General features: G+C 32.6%; 2 protein-coding genes across 4 annotated transcripts in view; one reads left to right on the top strand and one right to left on the bottom strand.

The window, feature by feature from the left end:
- Positions 1-16,509, top strand: part of LOC126881215 (prestin-like) — a 111,005-nt gene extending 94,496 nt beyond the window's left edge. The window contains exon 13 of the mRNA XM_050645326.1: positions 16,099-16,509. Coding sequence (XP_050501283.1) covers positions 16,099-16,271 — 173 coding nt within the window. The 3' untranslated portion in view covers positions 16,272-16,509. The remainder of the gene's footprint in view (positions 1-16,098) is intronic.
- LOC126881218 (farnesol dehydrogenase-like) overlaps positions 1-19,125 on the bottom strand; it is a 378,698-nt gene that overhangs the window by 279,304 nt on the left and 80,269 nt on the right. For 2 of the 3 annotated variants that reach the window (XM_050645349.1, XM_050645348.1), the window contains exon 6: positions 16,494-16,692. In XM_050645349.1, the coding sequence (XP_050501306.1) occupies positions 16,651-16,692 (42 nt within the window). In that variant the 3' untranslated portion in view covers positions 16,494-16,650. Of the gene's footprint in view, positions 1-16,493; positions 16,693-19,125 lie in introns of those variants that run through there. The other variant, XM_050645350.1, reaches the window with a different exon arrangement.

Raw genomic sequence — 19,125 nt, 5'->3', positions numbered from 1 at the left:
TTGATTGGAGGAGGGTACCTAAATAAATTATTTATTAAAATGGTATATCGTAATTTTTCTCAAATTTCTACATATGAAATATATAATGTAATATGTCACATGGCTAGAAATAATTTGCTGCCAAAATAAATCTATTAGTTTAAATTTGAAGTTACGATTGCAATTTATTATGAATTATTGTCAAAAGTGACAGTTTTTAGTCTCTATAGCTTGTAACGGCAAATGTGTCTATACTTTTTTAACATATAATTAGAACAATAAAACTTAAGTGAGATTTTTCCTTGAATGTGTTTTTAAGACAGTAGCTTTTCCTTAAAAAAATTACAAAAAGTGTTACATTTTTTTATCATATAAATTGTATTTTTTATTTCAAGTTAACTTTGACATGATTTATCTCAAAAACTCCACTTTGTGGCTTAGTCACTTTTGCCTCTGAGCCACTCATATAACGTTGGCTATTGAATAAACTTAAAAACAACTTGCTATTTTTCACAATCATAAACTTGTCAGGACGACACGTTTATCATGCTCCACAATTAAAACTTACCCTGTTCCAGTGTTCCCGTGCATCAAAGTTTGTCCGACTAGACACCGTTAAGCTATTAACACATTTTCAGCTTGCTATTAATCAACTTTTCTTTCTTACGCGGAATCCAGATCTATATATTCTAGTTCAATCAGAGAGTGCAGGAAGAGTCTATACCGGTTTCGGGACTTTTTTTGGAGAGAAGAGGATATGGGTCTACTGATAATGGGGCAAAAAAGTACCGAAACCGGTTTAGACTCTTCCTGCATTTTATGATTGAACTAGAATATAATGCTGCTGCAGTTTCGGGTTGCCACGAAATTGAAAATGTTTATACATTTTTAATGTTTAATTTATTTTTACTCTTTTTTTTGGGTACTTAAGAAATCTTCTCGTTGGAGCTTCATCACGCTGAGCAGATGGGACGAAAATTATTTAAAATTCCCTTATCTTCTGATCGTCTAAAAGCCTCGGAGGTTGTAACCAGAGAGGCCTCCATCTGTTGTCAATCTGGTGGTATATAGAACGATATTTTTATTGTCGGTTTATGTACTACTAGATTTTAGTTTATTTTTAAACTATTTACAATACATACGCCGCCTTATATCGTCATAGGTAGGGGAGCCCAAGCGGGGATTTTTGCAGTTACTCGAGCGCGTCGGGGAGAAACCTTGTATCCTGAAAATGTACCTCTACCATATATTGGCTCCTAATGCAGGGTAGTTCGTTAAGGGGGGGTCGAAAAAAAATATACCCTTAAAAAAACTCGAAATCGTCAGATTAAGATAAGGTAAGTTAAGTACATGCAAAAGTCTATATTTCAAAAATCTGACAATTTGAGCGGGGAGTAAAGAAATGGGTGAGTCCCAAAGTAGAGTTGCACAAGTTTGACTTGAATGTTTAAATTTGACTTGAACTCAAGTCAATCCTTCTGACAAATAATTCAAGTCAAGTCAAACTGGTCAATCGTATAGGTTTGAAAATTCAAACTGTTTGTCAAACTAGTTTGAAAGAGTTTGAAAAATAATTTATTTCGTAGATATACTTTTTTAACAATCCACGAGGAAAATAAAATTCCTGTAGCTGGCTGTATACCATAAATCACAAAAATACAGGATCCCTCGTAAAAGGTATATTTAAAAGACCCTAATAAGGGTTGCATCACAAAACAAAACGTTTTCGGATTAACAAGTAATCCATAATCAGTGTTAAGCCAATAACATGCATGCGTGAGCCACCAAAAAGTTATGGGTAAAAACCCTTTAAAAGGTATAAGATATTATATTATACTACATATTATGTTTAAAATAGTTAGATGTTGCAAATATTCCTGGATATTACCCAGGGCAACACAGGACTCTAACCCACGTGGATGTGATATGAAAGGGATGAACCTCACATATTGAAAATTGAGTGTCAACTATATCTTTTAAAGGGTTTTTACCCATAACTTTTTGGTGGCTCACGCATGCATGTTATTGGCTTAACACTGATGATGGATTATTTGTTAATCCGAAAACGTTTTGTTTTGTGATGTAACCATTATTAGGGTCTTTTAAATATACCTTTTACAAAGGATCCTGTATTTTATTTTTTTTTTAATTTTTTTATATACTTTTTTGTTGAGATAGACATGTCAGTTGCCAATTAACATAAGACATTTAATAATACATTGAGTGCCATATAAATCATCCTTTAGTTCCAATAATTTTAGTATTTGCTTCCCTCTACTCATTTTTAAAAATCATGTACAATAGAACACTGACACTTTCACAGTAAACTATTTTTTAGCACGCACAACAAAATTAAAATAAAAAATACTAAATGAACAATTTTTGGTTTAAATGGGATCTAGCTATTTTTATAATTTTCTGCTTTTATAACCGATAACAATAAACATCGGCACCGTCTTCAACGACAGAACGAAAGTCATAAAAAGAGGTTCAGGAAAGTTAAAAAGGAAGAAAACAAAGAACCTCAAAAATCTGTTTCCGTACCAACCCCTTTTTAAGGATGTTAATTCCTTGAAATTTTATGGTCAAATTTGGATTATCTACATTTTTTCACCCCAGAATCTCATAACATGTGGTGTGTACTAAAAGTATAAGTCAAGCTGCTTAAGTGAAAGCAGAAGGTACTAACAGTAGAAGTTGACCTGTAGGTACCTTACAAAGCACACTTTTGAAATTAAAAGTTGTACTGTTGGAATAAAATCAATATTTATACATGAAAAGCAGGCTATTGATTTATACTCTTAGTACAGAAATGATTAATAAACATTCAAAATTCAAAATATAGAAGAATCCCGAAAGGTCCATTTTATGACTTATACTATATTCTTAGTACATAGCACGTTAGACATAATAAAAAAATATTATAAAGATTATTTGTATTTTTCAATTTAATTACATATATATATATATATATATATATATATATATATATATATATATATATATATATAAACACAACATTTTCACTTTAAAAAATTCCATCATTTTTTGACGGAAACTTCAAAATTAATGTGTACATTAATGGGGACAAAACTGTTATTCTGGCCAAACGCTTAGTTTAGCATAAACAGACCAATGTCGGCGCTTAGTCTACAATTGCGAAACTGTTATGAATGGCAGTTATGGATATATGGCAGTTATGAATGGCAGTTAAGAATGGCAGTTATGAATATAGTCTTGTTATGCAAGACTAAAAACCCTTAATAGGCAGAATGTCGCTTGGTTTATTTTTGTTTTTCTTAGTAACCGTTAACGTGACAATAACAGGGATTTTTCCAAGATAGTTTTAGCTATGTGTCACCAGAATCCGCTGTTATCTCGATTTTAAAGAAATGGCGCTTGGTCGAGTTATGCATAACGCTGTCCTTTTAAAGAATTAGTTCACTGTTTGTGATTTTATAACGCTGTTCTTTATTTTTACATAATAGCAGTATGTATGCACTTTGCAATTTTCATTGTTTTGAAATTACCTGCCCCAACATCAAATAAATCAGTATATTTATTTTTCTTAATTAATACTGCTTCGACTACAGATTGTTTGTCTTAATTTTTGCAGTGGGAATACCTTCAATATCAGACTCAATTTGTTCTGGTACTTATTATGAACCGAAAAATATCCACATTCAGATATTATCTCCCAAAGCCACACACTTCAAAACGAACGTAATAAACAAGCCAAACATGGACGTCTAAATATGAACTACAAACTAATTTGCGGAGTAGCAGAATACAGATTCAGACCTATCCAAATAAGTCACAACAAAATCCGTACGCTCTCAATTAGAATTGGAAATAAACACGTTGCCAATATGACATTCAAACTTCAAACTGTTTGAAAAAGTTTGATTTCAAGTCAAATCTAAAGATATCGAAATCAAGTCAAGTCAAGTCAAGTTTGTTGAATAAAATCAAACTAGTTTGACTTGATGCATCTCTACCCAAAGTTTCACAAGAAAAAAGCGAATAATTCGCGAAATGAATGACAGATCGAAAAACTAAAAAATACGTACTCAATATTTTTCAAAAATCTATCGAATGATACCAAACACGACTTCCCACGGAGAGGGGTGGGGGGTAAATTTAATATTTTAAATAAGAATCCCGCGATATTTCGCGAAATGAACATCAGATCGAAAAACTGAAAAATACACTTATTCAATATTTTTGAAAAATCTATCAAATGGTACTAAACACGACCCCCACGGAGGTGGGGTGGGGGGTTACTTTAAAATCTTAAATGGGAGCCCCCACTTTTTATTGCAAATTTGGATTCCTTACGTAAAAATAAGTATCTTTATTCGAGACATTTTTTCGAATTATGTATAGATGGCGCTACAATCAATCTAAAAAAACGATTGTTGGAAATAAAAAATTAAATTAAAAATGGAAAGTCCCCACTAAAATGGAAAACTTTACTTAACTTTTTTTGGTTTTAGGACCTACTCTTCACAACCCAATAGGTCCCCAAAGCGCTCGAGTGACTGCACATTTAGCAGACTTTGCTCCCCTACCATAATAAAGTCAAAAATAAGTGTATTTTGACAAATGGGTTGTTTCCGCAGTCATCACTTCTGCTTCTTCTTCCTACTTTATAAATAGGCTCGTTGCCTGTTTTACTTCGATTTTTAGCTTCAATTGACATTGTCTGACCATCTGACCATTTTTGGTCCTCCCAATGATCTTCCATTTGGTGATTTGTCTCTTGCTATTTGTACTATTCTATTTTCTGTCATTCTTTCTGTGTGGATTCCATTCTATTTTTCTTTTATTGTCCACATGTTCTTCTATACCACATCTCCCTCGTATTTCATCACTTCTTACTCTGTCTCTTAGAGTTTGGTTTGTTATTTTTCGTGAGACCTTCATTTCTGCTGTTGCCAGCAGTCTTTGTGTTTTTGCCGTATCTGCTCTTGTTTCCGCTGTGTACGTCATTATCGGACTTATTGCTGATTTATATATCAACCTTTTGTCCTATATACCAATCCTTTGCATCAGAAAGGAAGGAAAAAAATTAACAATACACCCATTATGGCAATAAACATGAGTTGCGCAAATACCAGAGGAGATATGCAGAATTAGTTTGTTTGTGGCTTATATTACATACAGTATTGCCACTGTTCCTACAAAAATATTGACCGATTTCTTCGTATGCACAGAAAAGTTCTTTACATGAAATAAATGATCATTTCTTTGTAAAACAATACAAGAACCGTGATATATTTCAGTTCGTTCAGAAAGTGTCGTAAGCACTCTAACCGGTTTCGAACCTTGTTAGGTTGTCATCAAAGAGTGCATATATGACTATCTCTGAACATGTGACTATGACACGGATGTCCTGGCGACATCTGCTAAAAACAAGCGAAAGTTTTACTTTAATAAAATTAAAATAATATTAAAAATAAAAACTTTATTGGAACCAAGCTTCTGGTAACACCTTCGTGGTTTCTAAAATTTGCAAACCAAGGAATGCTGGAGCAAAAAGCATCTTGCATCTCACATCTCGACTGTCCAGCGCGGTAAAATTCTAACGAAAAATGGTCGCGCATACTCAGCTAGGAGTAAAAATAATAATACCCCAGGCTGTGGGTGAAAAACGTGATATAATTCAGGAATTTTTGAAAACTATCAGGTGTTGTAAAGGACGATGCCAGGAATAAGTTATACTGAAATGTAACCAAAAATTTTGTGCGGTTTTTTATTTCTGAAGATTTTCATTTGTTAAATTTACAATTTTTAAAAATTTTTAATTTTGCAGCTTAGGATATTCATTTTAGAGAAAAACATTTCAATAGAGAATTGTAGTAAATTAAAAAACCTACAATTTGAGCTATGGCAAGTTTAATTTAGTTAACACGTTATTGCAAAACAGCCTGCGAAAAGTCCAAAATGGCCGTTTTTTGCAATTGCCTTATTTATTGTAAAAATAACTTTTATGTATTTTTTACGGCTGTAAAATGAGGACCTTTCAATACTAAACTTAAAAAAAAATTAGTAGTGGCCGATTGGTGACCTTGTTGTTTAGATATTATAATTTGTTTATCCCAACAGGTCAAATGTCCAAGGCTATAAATTTTTGAAAAAAAATCGTACAGAGTTAATCCAAGATCCACTCTCCTTCTAAAGACTTATATTTTCATATTCTGATGTAAGTATATGCGTTTAACATTTTTCAACCTATTATTTCGGGTTTGAAAGTAAGGGGGCAAATTTCGTTATAAACATTTAGAACTGAAGCCGCCCCTGTACATCCTATGAGTTTCTAACTTACAGGTTATTGTTGATGAAGACAAAATAGAGATTCAAAACTAAATAAAAATTTTCTACGACCAACTCAAGTCGAGATAATTGTTTTTGTTTTCTTAAATCGTAGTGACTTTATTTATAACAATTAAGAAATTATTTCACAGTCATTGACTAAAAAAAGACTTATATTATCTTAAAATAAAAATTATTTTAACCGTTAATTACACTTAATAATTAAAATTGATTTTTAAAGTGTAATGGAAATTTATTTTTCGTTACGACTATGATTTATTGTGTCGGTTGCCCTTAGCAACGGCTAGCAACTTATAATAAATTGTATCACGGTTTTTGCTTTAAATTTTAAAGCACTTGGATTGACATGAAATTTGGCAAACACATAGATAACATGTTAAAAAATAAAAATGATATTAGGACTCTGTGTGCTTTTATCCTGGGGGTGAGTTTCACCCCTTATGAGGGGTGAAAAAATATATGTTCAAAATAAGTTCGGAAATGGATAAAACGTCTAATTCTAAGCACTTTTTGTTCTATAGCATTTTTTCACCAAGTTAATACCTTTCGAGTTATTTTCGAGTAAATACCTTAATTTTTCAACAACAAAAAAAAACACGTTTTTAGGCGGTTTTTGACAAATAACTCAAAAAATAAGTGTTTTATTGAAAAAATGGGTTTTAACAAAAATATATAAAATTAAAAATTGAAAAAAATGATGTATGCATGAATTCTCTAGACCCAGTATAAACCAAGTTCTAGCTAATGAAAAATAGGTTCATATCCGTCAAATTTCAAAGTGAATTATTTCAACGTGGAATAATCAAAAAATCATGCACTTTTTGGAGAAAAATCATTTTTTAAAGAATTAAAAAATATGTATATCTGTTTTTAAAAATGTTTCTAGCATCAAAAGTAAGCAAGTTACTCTGAAAATAAAGTTGATCTCTTTTTTTTTTGGCCAAAAAACTCGAAAGTCAACCCCCAATTAGCATCTTAAATCAAATTAATCATTACCGCTTCACAAGTTACTTTGCTCATGTATTATTTATATGATCTGTAAGTATCATCGGTTCAAAGGGCTTATTTAAAAAAAATATTGGTTTTAAAGTAAATCTGTTTTAATTTTTAATTAAAGAAAAATGTTTTTTTTTTTCTAAATAACTTAAAATTTATTAATGTGACCAAAAATCACAAAGAGTAAAAAAAATTAGTTTTTGCTGTTACGAATATTTTGGATTTTTTGCTTTTTTTGAAAGGCAAAAATTTGTTAAGATGCTGTTCTAAATTTGCATACACTCGTGATTATTGTATATTCAAGTCCTTTTAACTACTGCCCCTTCAAAAATAAGCACTTTGAATCAATGAAACTTACAGACATAAACGACACATACACGAGTAACACAACATTGAAGTAAAATTGATTAATTTCATTTTTGATGCTAATTAGGGGGTGACTTTCCCGAGTTTTTGACCAAAAAAAAGAGATCAACTTTATTTTCAGCGTAACTTGCTTACTTTTGATGCTATAAACTTTTTTTTTTTTAAACAGATATACATATTTTTTTAAACACTTTAAAAAAGTTGTAATGATTTTTCTCCAAAAAGTGCATGATTTTTCGGTTATTTCACGTAGAAATAATTCACTTTGAAATTTGACGGATATGAACCTCTTTTTCATTAGCTAGAACTTTGTTTTTACTGGGTCTAGAGACTTGACGCGTACACCGTTTTTTTCAATTTTTAATTTGCTATATTTTTGTTAAAACTCTTTTTTTCAATAAAATACTTACTCTTAGAATTATTTGTCAAAAACCGCCTAAAAACGTGTATTTTTTGTTGTTTAAAAATGAAGGTATTTACTCGAAAATAACTCGAAAGGTATTAACTTGGTGAAAAAATGCTATAGAACAAAAGGTGCTTAGAATTACACGTTTTATCCATTTACGAACTTATTTTGAAAATATATTTTTTCACCACTTATAAGGGGTGAAACTCACCCCTAGGACAAAAGCACGAAGAGGCCTAATATCATTTTTATTCTTTAACATATTATCTATGTGTTTGCCAAATTTCATGTCAATCCAAGCGGTGCTTTAAAATTTAAAGTGAAAACCGTGATTCAATGTATTATAAGTTGCAAGCCGTTGCTAAGGCAACCGACACAATAAATCACAGTCGAAACGAAAAATAAACCTCCACCACACTTTAAAAATCATTTTTAATAATTAAATGTAACTTTCGGTCACAATAATTTTTATTTTAAGATAATGTCAGTCTTTCTTTAGTCAATGACTGTGAAATAATTTCTTAATTGTTATAAATAAAGTCACTACGATTTAAGAAAACAAAAACAATTATCTCGGCTTCAGTTGGTCGTAGAATATTTTTATTTGATTTTTAATCTTTATTTTGGCTTCAGCAACAATAATCTGCAAGTTAGAAACTCATAGGATGTATAGTGGCGGCTCAGTTCGAAATGTTTATAACGAAATTTGCCCCCGTATTTTCAAACCCGAAATTAGAGGTTGAAAAATGTTATACGCATTTATTTACATCACAATATGAAAATATAAGTCTTTAGAAGGAGAGTGGATCTTGGATTAACTACGATTTTTTTTCAAAAAGTTATAGCCTTGGACATTTGACCCCTTGGGATAAATAAGTTATAATATCTATGCCACAAGTTCACAAATCGGGCACTACAATTTTTTTTTATGTTTAGTATTGAAATATCTTCATTTTAAAGCCTTAAAAAATATATAAAAAATATTTTTACATTAAATAACGCAATTGCAAAAAACGGCCATTTTGGACTTTTCGCAGGCTGTTTTGCAATAACATATTCACAAAATTAAACCTGCAATAGCTCAAATTGTAGATTTTTTAATTTACTACAATTTTCTATTTAAAACTTTTTCTCTAAAATGAATATCCTAAGCTGCAAAATTAAAAATCTTTAAAAATTGCAAATTTAACAAATGAAAATCGTCATAAATAAAAAACCGCACAAAATTTTTGGTTACATTTTAATATAAGTTATTTCTGGCATCGTCCTTTACAACACCTGATAGGTTTCAAAAATTCCTGAATTGTATCCTGAAATCGACCTATTTTTCACCCACGGCTTGGACTATAAATAATTAGTTTGTTGTAGCAATAAAACGATACAAGAGCCGTCTTATATTTCAGTTCGTTCAGAGAGTGCCATAAGTACTCTAACCAGTTTCGAACCTTGTTAAGGTTCTCATCAGAGAGTGTATATATGACTATCCCTGAACAAACCGAAACAAATCGGGTTGCTAATATCGATTCACAACGAAATAACGATACGGATATCGTGGCGACATCCGCTAAAAGCAAGCCAAAGTTTTACTTTAATAAAATTAAAATAATATTAGAAATAAAACTTCATTCGGATGAAGCTTTTGGTAACACCTTCCTGGTTTCTAAAATTTGCAAACTTTGGTTTTTTTGTCTTTTAAACGATTTTGATAATGGATTATTAAATTGTAAGGTATTCTCCTACTAAAAGGTACTCTTGTTTTATGTCGGTGGGATACAAAATCGACATTAATATTTCATCTTTTAATTAAAAAAAAAAAAATAAAAAAAACTATTTATAAAAACGAGAACTGGTACGTTTATTTATCTTCCAGAGTGGATCGATTTTATCAATTGTGAATTTCTAGTACCGATCATATGCCTCTGTTTTGGGTGGGTCAATGGAGATTTTATCGCATAACTTTTTGTCCTTATTTTTTTTAAGCATTTTTGACACTAGAATATTAAATTATAAGGTATTCTAGTACCAAAAGTTGCTCTTGCTTTAAGTCGCTAAAATACATCGTTTTCTTGAATATTTCTTTCAATTTCTTTTTCAAATTCAAAAAACGAAAAATTTTCAAATTGATTTTTCTGAAAAACGGTGTATTCTACCGACGCAAGAGTACCTTTTAGTACTAGAAACTAGACTATTTCACAACTTATTATTCCAGTGTCAAAAATGCTTAAAAGTTAACGACAAAAAATGTATGCAATAAAATACCCGCGGCCCTACCCAAAACGGACGCCTATGACCGGTACTAGAAATTCGACATTGCTGAATCAATTTATAGTCCATGTGGTGAGACCACTCCCGTCTGAAAAACATTTCTAATTCGGTTTCTCTGCGGATTCATATTCAAAAATGTCCCCTTTAAACAAATCTGAAGGGTGCCTGACGGAATTTTTGGGCAGAAATTGTTTAATGTTGTTCTGAAGCTATTTTCTTGTGGCATTTTTATAATCAATTACTTTTAATGGGAAATAAGCCACAATTTTACCAAAAAAATGATTTTATTAACGTTTCGAAGCCCAAATAGGGGTCCGTTGTCAAAATACAAAATACTACTAAAATAAACAAAAATGTTGTTGCTAAGTAAAAAAATTCTTCTAATAATTTATTTAATCTGGCTCATTTATATTGGCAATTCAGACGCATATGATACATTTTAAAGTAGAAGACTTTAAAATGATATCGCCAATATTTATGAGTTGCGTTCCTGGGACGACTTTACTAAAAGATAGTTCATTCTTATACTTATATATTATAAATACTTACGATGTCGGGATAGTATCACGAGGTTTTTTCTGGTTTTCCCTCGTGATTTACTATGGAATCTCTAACTCGAGAATTTTACTGTCATCGTTGCATTTGGTTGTCTTTCTAAAGACAGATCATATGCTATGATTTTTTTGTGAAGGATATTCTTGAGTTGGGATTGATTTCATGTAATCAAATGAACTATCTTTTAGTAAAGTCGTCTGAGGATCGCAACTCATAAATATTGGCGATATCATTTTAAAGTCTTCTACTTTAAAATGTATAATATACGTCTGAATTGCCAATATAAATGAGTCAGATAAAATAAATTATTAGAAGAATTTTTTTACTGAGCAACAACATTTTTGTTTATTTTAGTAGTATTTTGTATTTTGACAACGGAACCCGATTTGGGCTTCGAAACGTTAATAAAATCATTTTTTTGGTAAAATTGTGGCTTATTTCCCATTAAAAGTAATTGATTAGAAATTGTTTAAACAATTTTTTTAAACAAATACATAAGATCACCTTTTGTTGCTCCAAAAAATATATTTTTAGGTTCTTTGGGCATTCTAAGCAAGAAAGGTATCGTGTGATTTTTCTCAAAAATTGACAGTTTTCGAGTTATAGGCGATTTAAAATCTAAAAAATGCGAAAACATGCATTTTCGAGGCTTAAAATCTCATATTTAAATTAGTATTTTTGAGGGTGCCAATAACTTAGATTAAAGTTTAAACATTCCTTTTCAAGATTCCTAAGAGCGATTGGGTCTAACTTCAATTTAGACCGTAGTTTTTTAATTGTTAATTATGCATGTCCATCCGATTTTTTGGCCGGTTTGGGACATTTTTGAATATGAATCCGCAGAGAAACCGAATTAGAAATGTTTTTCAGACGGGAGCGGTCTCACAAGACACACAAGAAGACTCTCATTCACACTTACAAGACCTTTATTCGACCCGTCATGGAGTACAAATCATGTATCTACTCTCTTTGTTCAAGACAAAAACAAGAGAGGTTGTTGAGAACAGAACGTAGAATCTTGCGTAGATGCAACTATGAGCACTGGCGATATCCCTCAAACGAAATCCATAACATCCCGAACACCCCCAAAATCACCGAGAGAATAAACTCTCTGAACAGGAACTTCACAATCAAAGTAATCAACGGCCCCCCTTCCGACACACAAGAATCTCTCAAATGTTCCTGTTCATCTTCCGGCCACGTACTCCACCGAAAGCCCAAACGCAAAAAGATTAATGTACCGTCCGCTCTAATGCAAACATGCATTGACGAACTCCCGGTGGAGTACGAAAACATCCTTGAGGCTACCCCGTTAGCCTACCGTACCCACCTCTAACATTTCCTCTTCCCTACCCCGAACAGGGAGAAGTTGGTTTTTTGCGGTTTCCCAACTTCATTGCACAATTATACCTGTTCGTCCCAAGAAAATAGCCGCAACTATTTTATCCACTCGAACGCACACTGTCCACGCTGCACTCAAAGCCACCTCCTGACCGCCGACGAGGGACGCAGGCTCGCCTGTCGTTGTACAATGGTTTCTAGGGAGACTGGTCGAGAGCAAAGCACGGACAGTACACGTAAATGTCTATGGAACCAACAACAATCCATCAAACTTTCTTCTCTGTTGACTTCTTAGCCTTCTGGACACCACCGTCCGGCATAACCCAGGATCCAAGAACACCAGGACACGGCGCTTGCCCCAGTGTGTTTTTCGGACTGTTTGCTTTTGCTGCCAACACAATACATTCACCTCAAACCCTGAAGAGGACAAAATCCTAAACGGGGAAGCACATTGAACGCATTTCTTCTAAACATTATCTAGACAAGCAAATCAAACAATGTGGCTGGCTGAGCGGTCTCACCCTTAGAGTATGGAAAATTTTTTACCCTCTCCCTGGAGTGACCGCAACGAGAACGAAACTGAAGCCAAAACCAAGTTAGAACCAAACACGAGTGCCAGTGGCGTATCGCGTAGGGCAGAAGAAACTATATAAAACTACATAATTAAATAAAATTGCTCGTAGGTTTAGTTCAATTTTCTATTTTTATTAATTACACAATATTATGCATGGCTTACATAGAAAGATTGAAACAAATAACAGTATTTTAGTATGTTGAACTTTTATACCCACTCAAAATAAAACAGGATTAGGAATTAGGGGATGTGACGAAAGCAAACTTTTTGAATTATTGATTTATGATAGATATCTTTATTTCACATAGGTCGCAAAATTTCGGCTCCAATACTATATTTAAATAGGATTTATTTTTTCGAATTCTGAGAAAAAAGTTACAGGGGTGAAAAACTAAGAGACAATTTAGTGTGATTTTTATTTTCAAAGATCTCATTCAAAAGAAACTTTTTATTTATTCTGAGAGACTTTTAGCCCTCGGTAATAATTTAGTCTTTCATTCTGCGTTTAAATTTTTCAAAAGTATTACTTTTTTCAGTATAGGGCTTTTCATTCACAGTCATTTGTTTCGAGCTTCTGCCATGTGTCACATAATATTAATATATTTACGTCATACGTTATTGGTATATAACAATGATACAAACTAGAGACGTATGACGTAGATATATTAATATGTGACACATGAAAGAAGCTCAAAACAAATGGCAATCGATGAAAAGCCCTATAGGGCTTTTCATTCACAGTCATTTGTTTCGAGCTTCTGTCGTGTGTTACATAATATTAATATATCTACGTCATACGTTATTGGTATATAACAATGATACAAACTAGAGACGTATGACGTAGATATATTAATATTATGTGACACATGACAGAAGCTCGAAACAAATGGCAATCGATGAAAAGCCCTATAGGGCTTTTTATTCACAGTCATTTGTTTCGAGCTTCTGTCATGTGTCGCATAATATTAATATATCTACGACATACTTTATTGGTATATAACAATAATACAAACCAAAGACGTATGACGTAGATATATTAATATTATGTGATACATGACAGAAGCTCAAAACAAATGACAATCTATGAAAAGCCCTATTGAAAAAAAATGAACACCATGTCAGTGGTAATATTTTCCAAATTGAATATTCGCTATCTTTGTCGTACAACGCACTCAGTCGAACAGAATGTGCTGACAAGACAGCGGCAATTTTAGATATTTGACACGGCTTTAGGAATAATAATAACGTTTGATCCAAAATTATTGTCACCATAGGTGGCTCTCAACGACAGAGATAGATATACAGCGCATGTCTGTTCTTAATTCAGATATACTACTTTCCAGTTTACGTCAACTTTGCAGTGCACGTCAACTTAACAAGAAAAGTTAGGTTATGTAGAGATGTTGGTGGTGGACATATACAGCATCCTGTTTGATTTTATTTATTATTGTTACTTATAATTGTGTTAATTCTTTTTATTTTAGATTAAAGTTCTGTGTTAAAGGCTTTGACTGATTTTTTATGTTTTATAACGTTAATCAAAATTAATTGATAAAAATTCAGATTAAAACAAGACATACGTAATTTTTTGCACGGCTAGCTTTGATCCAATAATTGTGTATCGCTCGTTATCTTGAGTTGTTTATTAAATAATATTGATAGTGTATTGGCTAAAGAATTTAAGACGTGACATTAATAAAAAGTTATTTATGGAAGATCCCAAGCAGAGACTACACCAGGATATATATTGTGATATAAGCATTTTGTTGTTAAAGATATTCAAAATTTATCTAAGCGTTCCATAGTAACAATATATTATTAAAAAAATCACTTTTCCTCTTTTCTCGATTAAGTATTATCTTTTATGGCATAGTATATAAATTATTATAATCACTGAATACATAGTCAGTGAAAAATTATCATATTAATTAATTGAATTAATAATTTAAGCGATGATACAAGTAACAGTTATCCAAGAACATTCAAAAGTCATCTCAAGTTAATGGTGACAATGTCATTGTCAAGTAATGTTTATGTACGTATCCATACCAGTGAAAACTTTACTATAGTATTTTTACTACAAAAGCGTTATTACGTAGGTCAAAATTTTTGACGTAAGAGAACTATCAAAACATTAGAATGTGACTTTGCCATGTTTATAATAATTATAATAAACATGGCAATAATGAAAAGTCACATTCTAATGTTTTGACAGTTCTCTTACGTCAAAAATTTTGACCTACGTAATATCGCTTTTGTAGTAAAAATACTATACATATAATTTGCCGTGTAAAAAAAGAAAAAATAGAGATAGCCGTAAAATATTTGCGCCTGTGCTCTTAAATAATTTTTTTACATATAAACAAAATAGAATCAAGCAATAAAATGTTTAACAACAAAAAAAGTCAATAATATGTAATAACAATATACGCTATTAATTCCATTTTCGAAGTTGCCACAATATATTTTATAATTTCATTTATTTCGTACCGTTTCGTACCTACACCACTGGTAAAATGGTGATTTTTTATGTTACTTTTAATTTTACATGTAAATTTTTCTCATTTTATAACTTAACCATGTAATTTTAATTATGTAATAAGGTACATTAAAGTGTTAATTTTCAAATTATTAACCATTTAAGAGGCAATATCTAAGAACATAGATTTATTGAATTTTCATCTACGCACACATAACAGAAATATTTATTTACCTGTAAAATGTAATTCGCACTTATTTCCTGCTGCTGTCGCTTTTACAACCGTAAGCCGAACACATCACCACTATAAAGAGTTAAAAAAATTGCTAGTTTTCACTCAGAAATCGCACAAAAATCACTAATAAAACAAGTGATGTCAAATCTCAATGAGAACCAACCGTATTAAAATAAGGATTCACTTTCGTTCGAAAAACAGATTGCGTGTTAGATCTCCAGAGAGAGAAAAAATTTTCCATGCTCTAAGGTCTCACCACATGGACTATTATCCCTGGAAGATAAATAGGCGTACCAGTTTTCGTTTTTCTGGCGTTCTAAATAGAAGCGTTCTGGGGGTATTTAAAAAAACTAATTACGAGAGATCTAACTTTTTTCTCTCTCTTTTCTTCAAAGAGCTCTAGGAAGTATTTTCGGACTATTATTTATAGGTAAATTGGGTTTAATTTTCTTAAAATTACCTGAGGAATCTCTGGTCTTCGTTTGTTATGAGAGTTTCTGTACACCCATATAAAACTGGAAGACTTGTATAATTATGTAATAATGTATTATTATATATAATTCTAGGTACTGTATTTGAAACATTTGTCAGATGTGATAAAGTGGAAAAGAAAGAACCAATTTTCATGATTTTCCCAACAGTTCATGATGCAGTGCTTCATGCTCTCGGAACTGGCATACTTAACAGGCCCGCAACAGAACCGTTTAAACGAGAAGAGGAAGTTAAACTTGGCAGATGAATCCTACATGTTTCTATTGTTCAGTTATGTGTAGATATAAAATTATTATAATTAAATAATATATATCAAAATAGATAAATTGTAAACTTCGTTCTAGTGCTTCGAACGGAATTGACCTACTCTGTGTAGGTCATTAGACAATATAATCATTTAAATAATTTTTTACACCCTTGCCTTAATTTTGCGGTGAGTTAATGTCTTTATGAAAAAAAAAACAAATAATAGAGAAAAATAAATATCGAACTTATTTATTTACTTCAAAATTTATGTATAACAGTATTTTTTAAATATATAATAAATAACTTGGTCCTTCTTGCTAAATTGAAAATGCAGATATCAGTGTAGTTTAGAATAAATATTTTGAATTGGTGAAATATACTTAAAACACATTTCCCACCGGACGGATGGTAAGCTCGGAAACCTAAAATAAATAATTCATTTTGAAGAATAATATAGTTATTTTCCTAACAAGTGCAGAAAGTCATACTTTTCCGCACGCGATTGCAGTTTGCCGAACGAAGCGAAGCGGAGTTCGGCAAGCAGTCGAGTGCGGAAAAGAGACTTTCTGCAAGAGTTAGGAACAATATTTTTTCTACGAGCATTTAAAAATGACCAAATCTTAATCAATTAATTGAATTAATATAAAAATACATACACAAATTAAATCTTTGACAAGGTTGTCAAAACCAAACTTTCTATATAATTGGTTAGCATGACGACGATATAATAACACCAAATTAAATTCAATGCGGTGCCTAAATACCTGTTATGTACAGGTTTTAATATTTTAAAGGCATAGCAACGATGTCAAACAAAGCAATTATTGTCAAGAAGCACGTCACACACTTTAAAATTTATCTTTACTTACGAATTAAAAAATAATTCAGTGATTTAGATGGCATCAAGTGACGAAGAACTACCTCCATCTATCCTCGACGTTGTCAATTATCTTAATTTGTTACCGGAAAAATCAGCAAACAGGTACAAGAAAGAATACAATATTTTTATGAGTTGGTGTAAAGAAAAAAGTGTAAATAGCTTAAAAGAAGAAGTGTTTTTGGCTTATTTTATTAGTCTATCCAAAATCTGCAAACCAAATACTTTGTGGTCCCGCTATTCCATGCTCAAGTCAGTATTAAAAATTGAAAAAAAATGTCAATATAGGCGATTATTTTAAGTTAACTGAGAAAGTAAAACTTTCTAAACTAAAATGCGTGCGCGAAAGTAGACATTTTTGCACGCTCGTAGAAAAAATATATTTACAAATAGTATGCGTAAATAAATTTACTCTAGTTTAACATATTCAGTACAATTATTTTTCGAATCCCATTTTCTGCAGCCATTAATGCCTGGTCGCACCAACAGGTTTTAAGCTTAAGAAAAAAAGCTTAGCTTAGTTAAAAGCTTAGCTTACGAAACTTACGCGTTGTTTTAGAGTCTTAGATCAAATTTTAGCTTACCACAATGGATGCCACGTGGATTGCATCTTAAACTTCGTCTCAGTTATGACGTGCTGAAAAATAAAACAAGAGAAAAAGGAAAAGTGACAGACCCTCGTAAAAGCATTGGACGAGGATATATGGGACGATGCGTACAAGATCACAATGAAGACGTTGAAGATAATCGCCCCATCTAGACTCAACGAAGACCAGCAAATGGAATCAGCTGAACTCCTCTTCCCCACTAAGGAAATACAAAACTTTATCAAGATATTCCCAACGATGGTCGAGGAGTTCACGAAAGAAGAAATAAGAACTGCTGGCCAGGAGATGAAGACAGGGAAATCTGCCGGCCCTAACGGACTACCATCAGAGGCAATAAAGATTATAGCAACAGAGAAACCTGGTTTGATCAAAAGAATATGTAACGATCTACTGCAGAAGCAAGAGTTTCTCAGGGACTTTAAGAAAGCGAACCTGGTTCTACTTCTAAGGCCTGGGAAACTCCCCGAGTCAGCAGCCTCTTATCGGCCAATATGCCTCCTGAACTGCCTTGGTAAGTTCTATGAATGACTTATCAAGAGGAGACTGGAAGGCGTGTTGGAAGATGAGAGAGGGTTATCAAATCAACAATATGGATTTCGAAAAGGCAGATCGACAGTCCATGCCTCGACCTGGATAAGGGACGCGGCTAAGGCAAGCAAGAAAAGATGGGTGGTCCTTGTTCTGTTGGACATAAAAAATGCTTTTAACTCGGCTAACTGGGGCCTCATAGTAGATCGAATCGTCGAATTTGGGGCTCCAGAGTATGTGTCCAACATAATAAAGGACTATCTATCTGAAAGATCCGTATGCATATCAAAGAAGAAAAAGAAAGAAATGACTGCGGGAGTACCCCAGGGATCAGTCCTGGGACCCTTACTTTGGAACATACTATATAACGGGGTACTAGAAATACACAGGAAGAGAGGAGTGAGAGCGATAGCATACGCAGATGATCTAGCCCTACTGGTCGAAGACGATACGAATTGGGGAATAACAGAAAAAGTAAATGAAGCGATACGAACGACCGCGGCGTGGATAGAAAAGAACGACCTAAGAGTAGCAGTAGAAAAGACAGAAGCAATAATCTTGAGGGGGCCAAGAAAGAGAAACGAGATAAATTTTAAATATCAAGGCTCCGAAATAAGACCCCAAAGGACAGTTGGTACCTGGGAATAACGTTAGATGCCAGACTCTCTTTCGGACAACATGTGCAAGAAGCATGTCGGAAGGCGGAAAGGAGGACCTCAACACTGAACAAATTAATGCCCAACATCTGGGGACTCGGATCCCAAAAGAGAACAGTATTGCTACAATCCATATTATCTAGAATACTATACGGGGCCCCAATGTGGCACGAGGTCCTTCGGATG

This window comes from Diabrotica virgifera, chromosome 3 (genome assembly GCF_917563875.1).
Source record: "Diabrotica virgifera virgifera chromosome 3, PGI_DIABVI_V3a".
NCBI classification, from domain to species: Eukaryota; Metazoa; Arthropoda; class Insecta; order Coleoptera; family Chrysomelidae; genus Diabrotica; species Diabrotica virgifera.
This window is presented reverse-complemented; position numbering and strand designations above follow the sequence as displayed.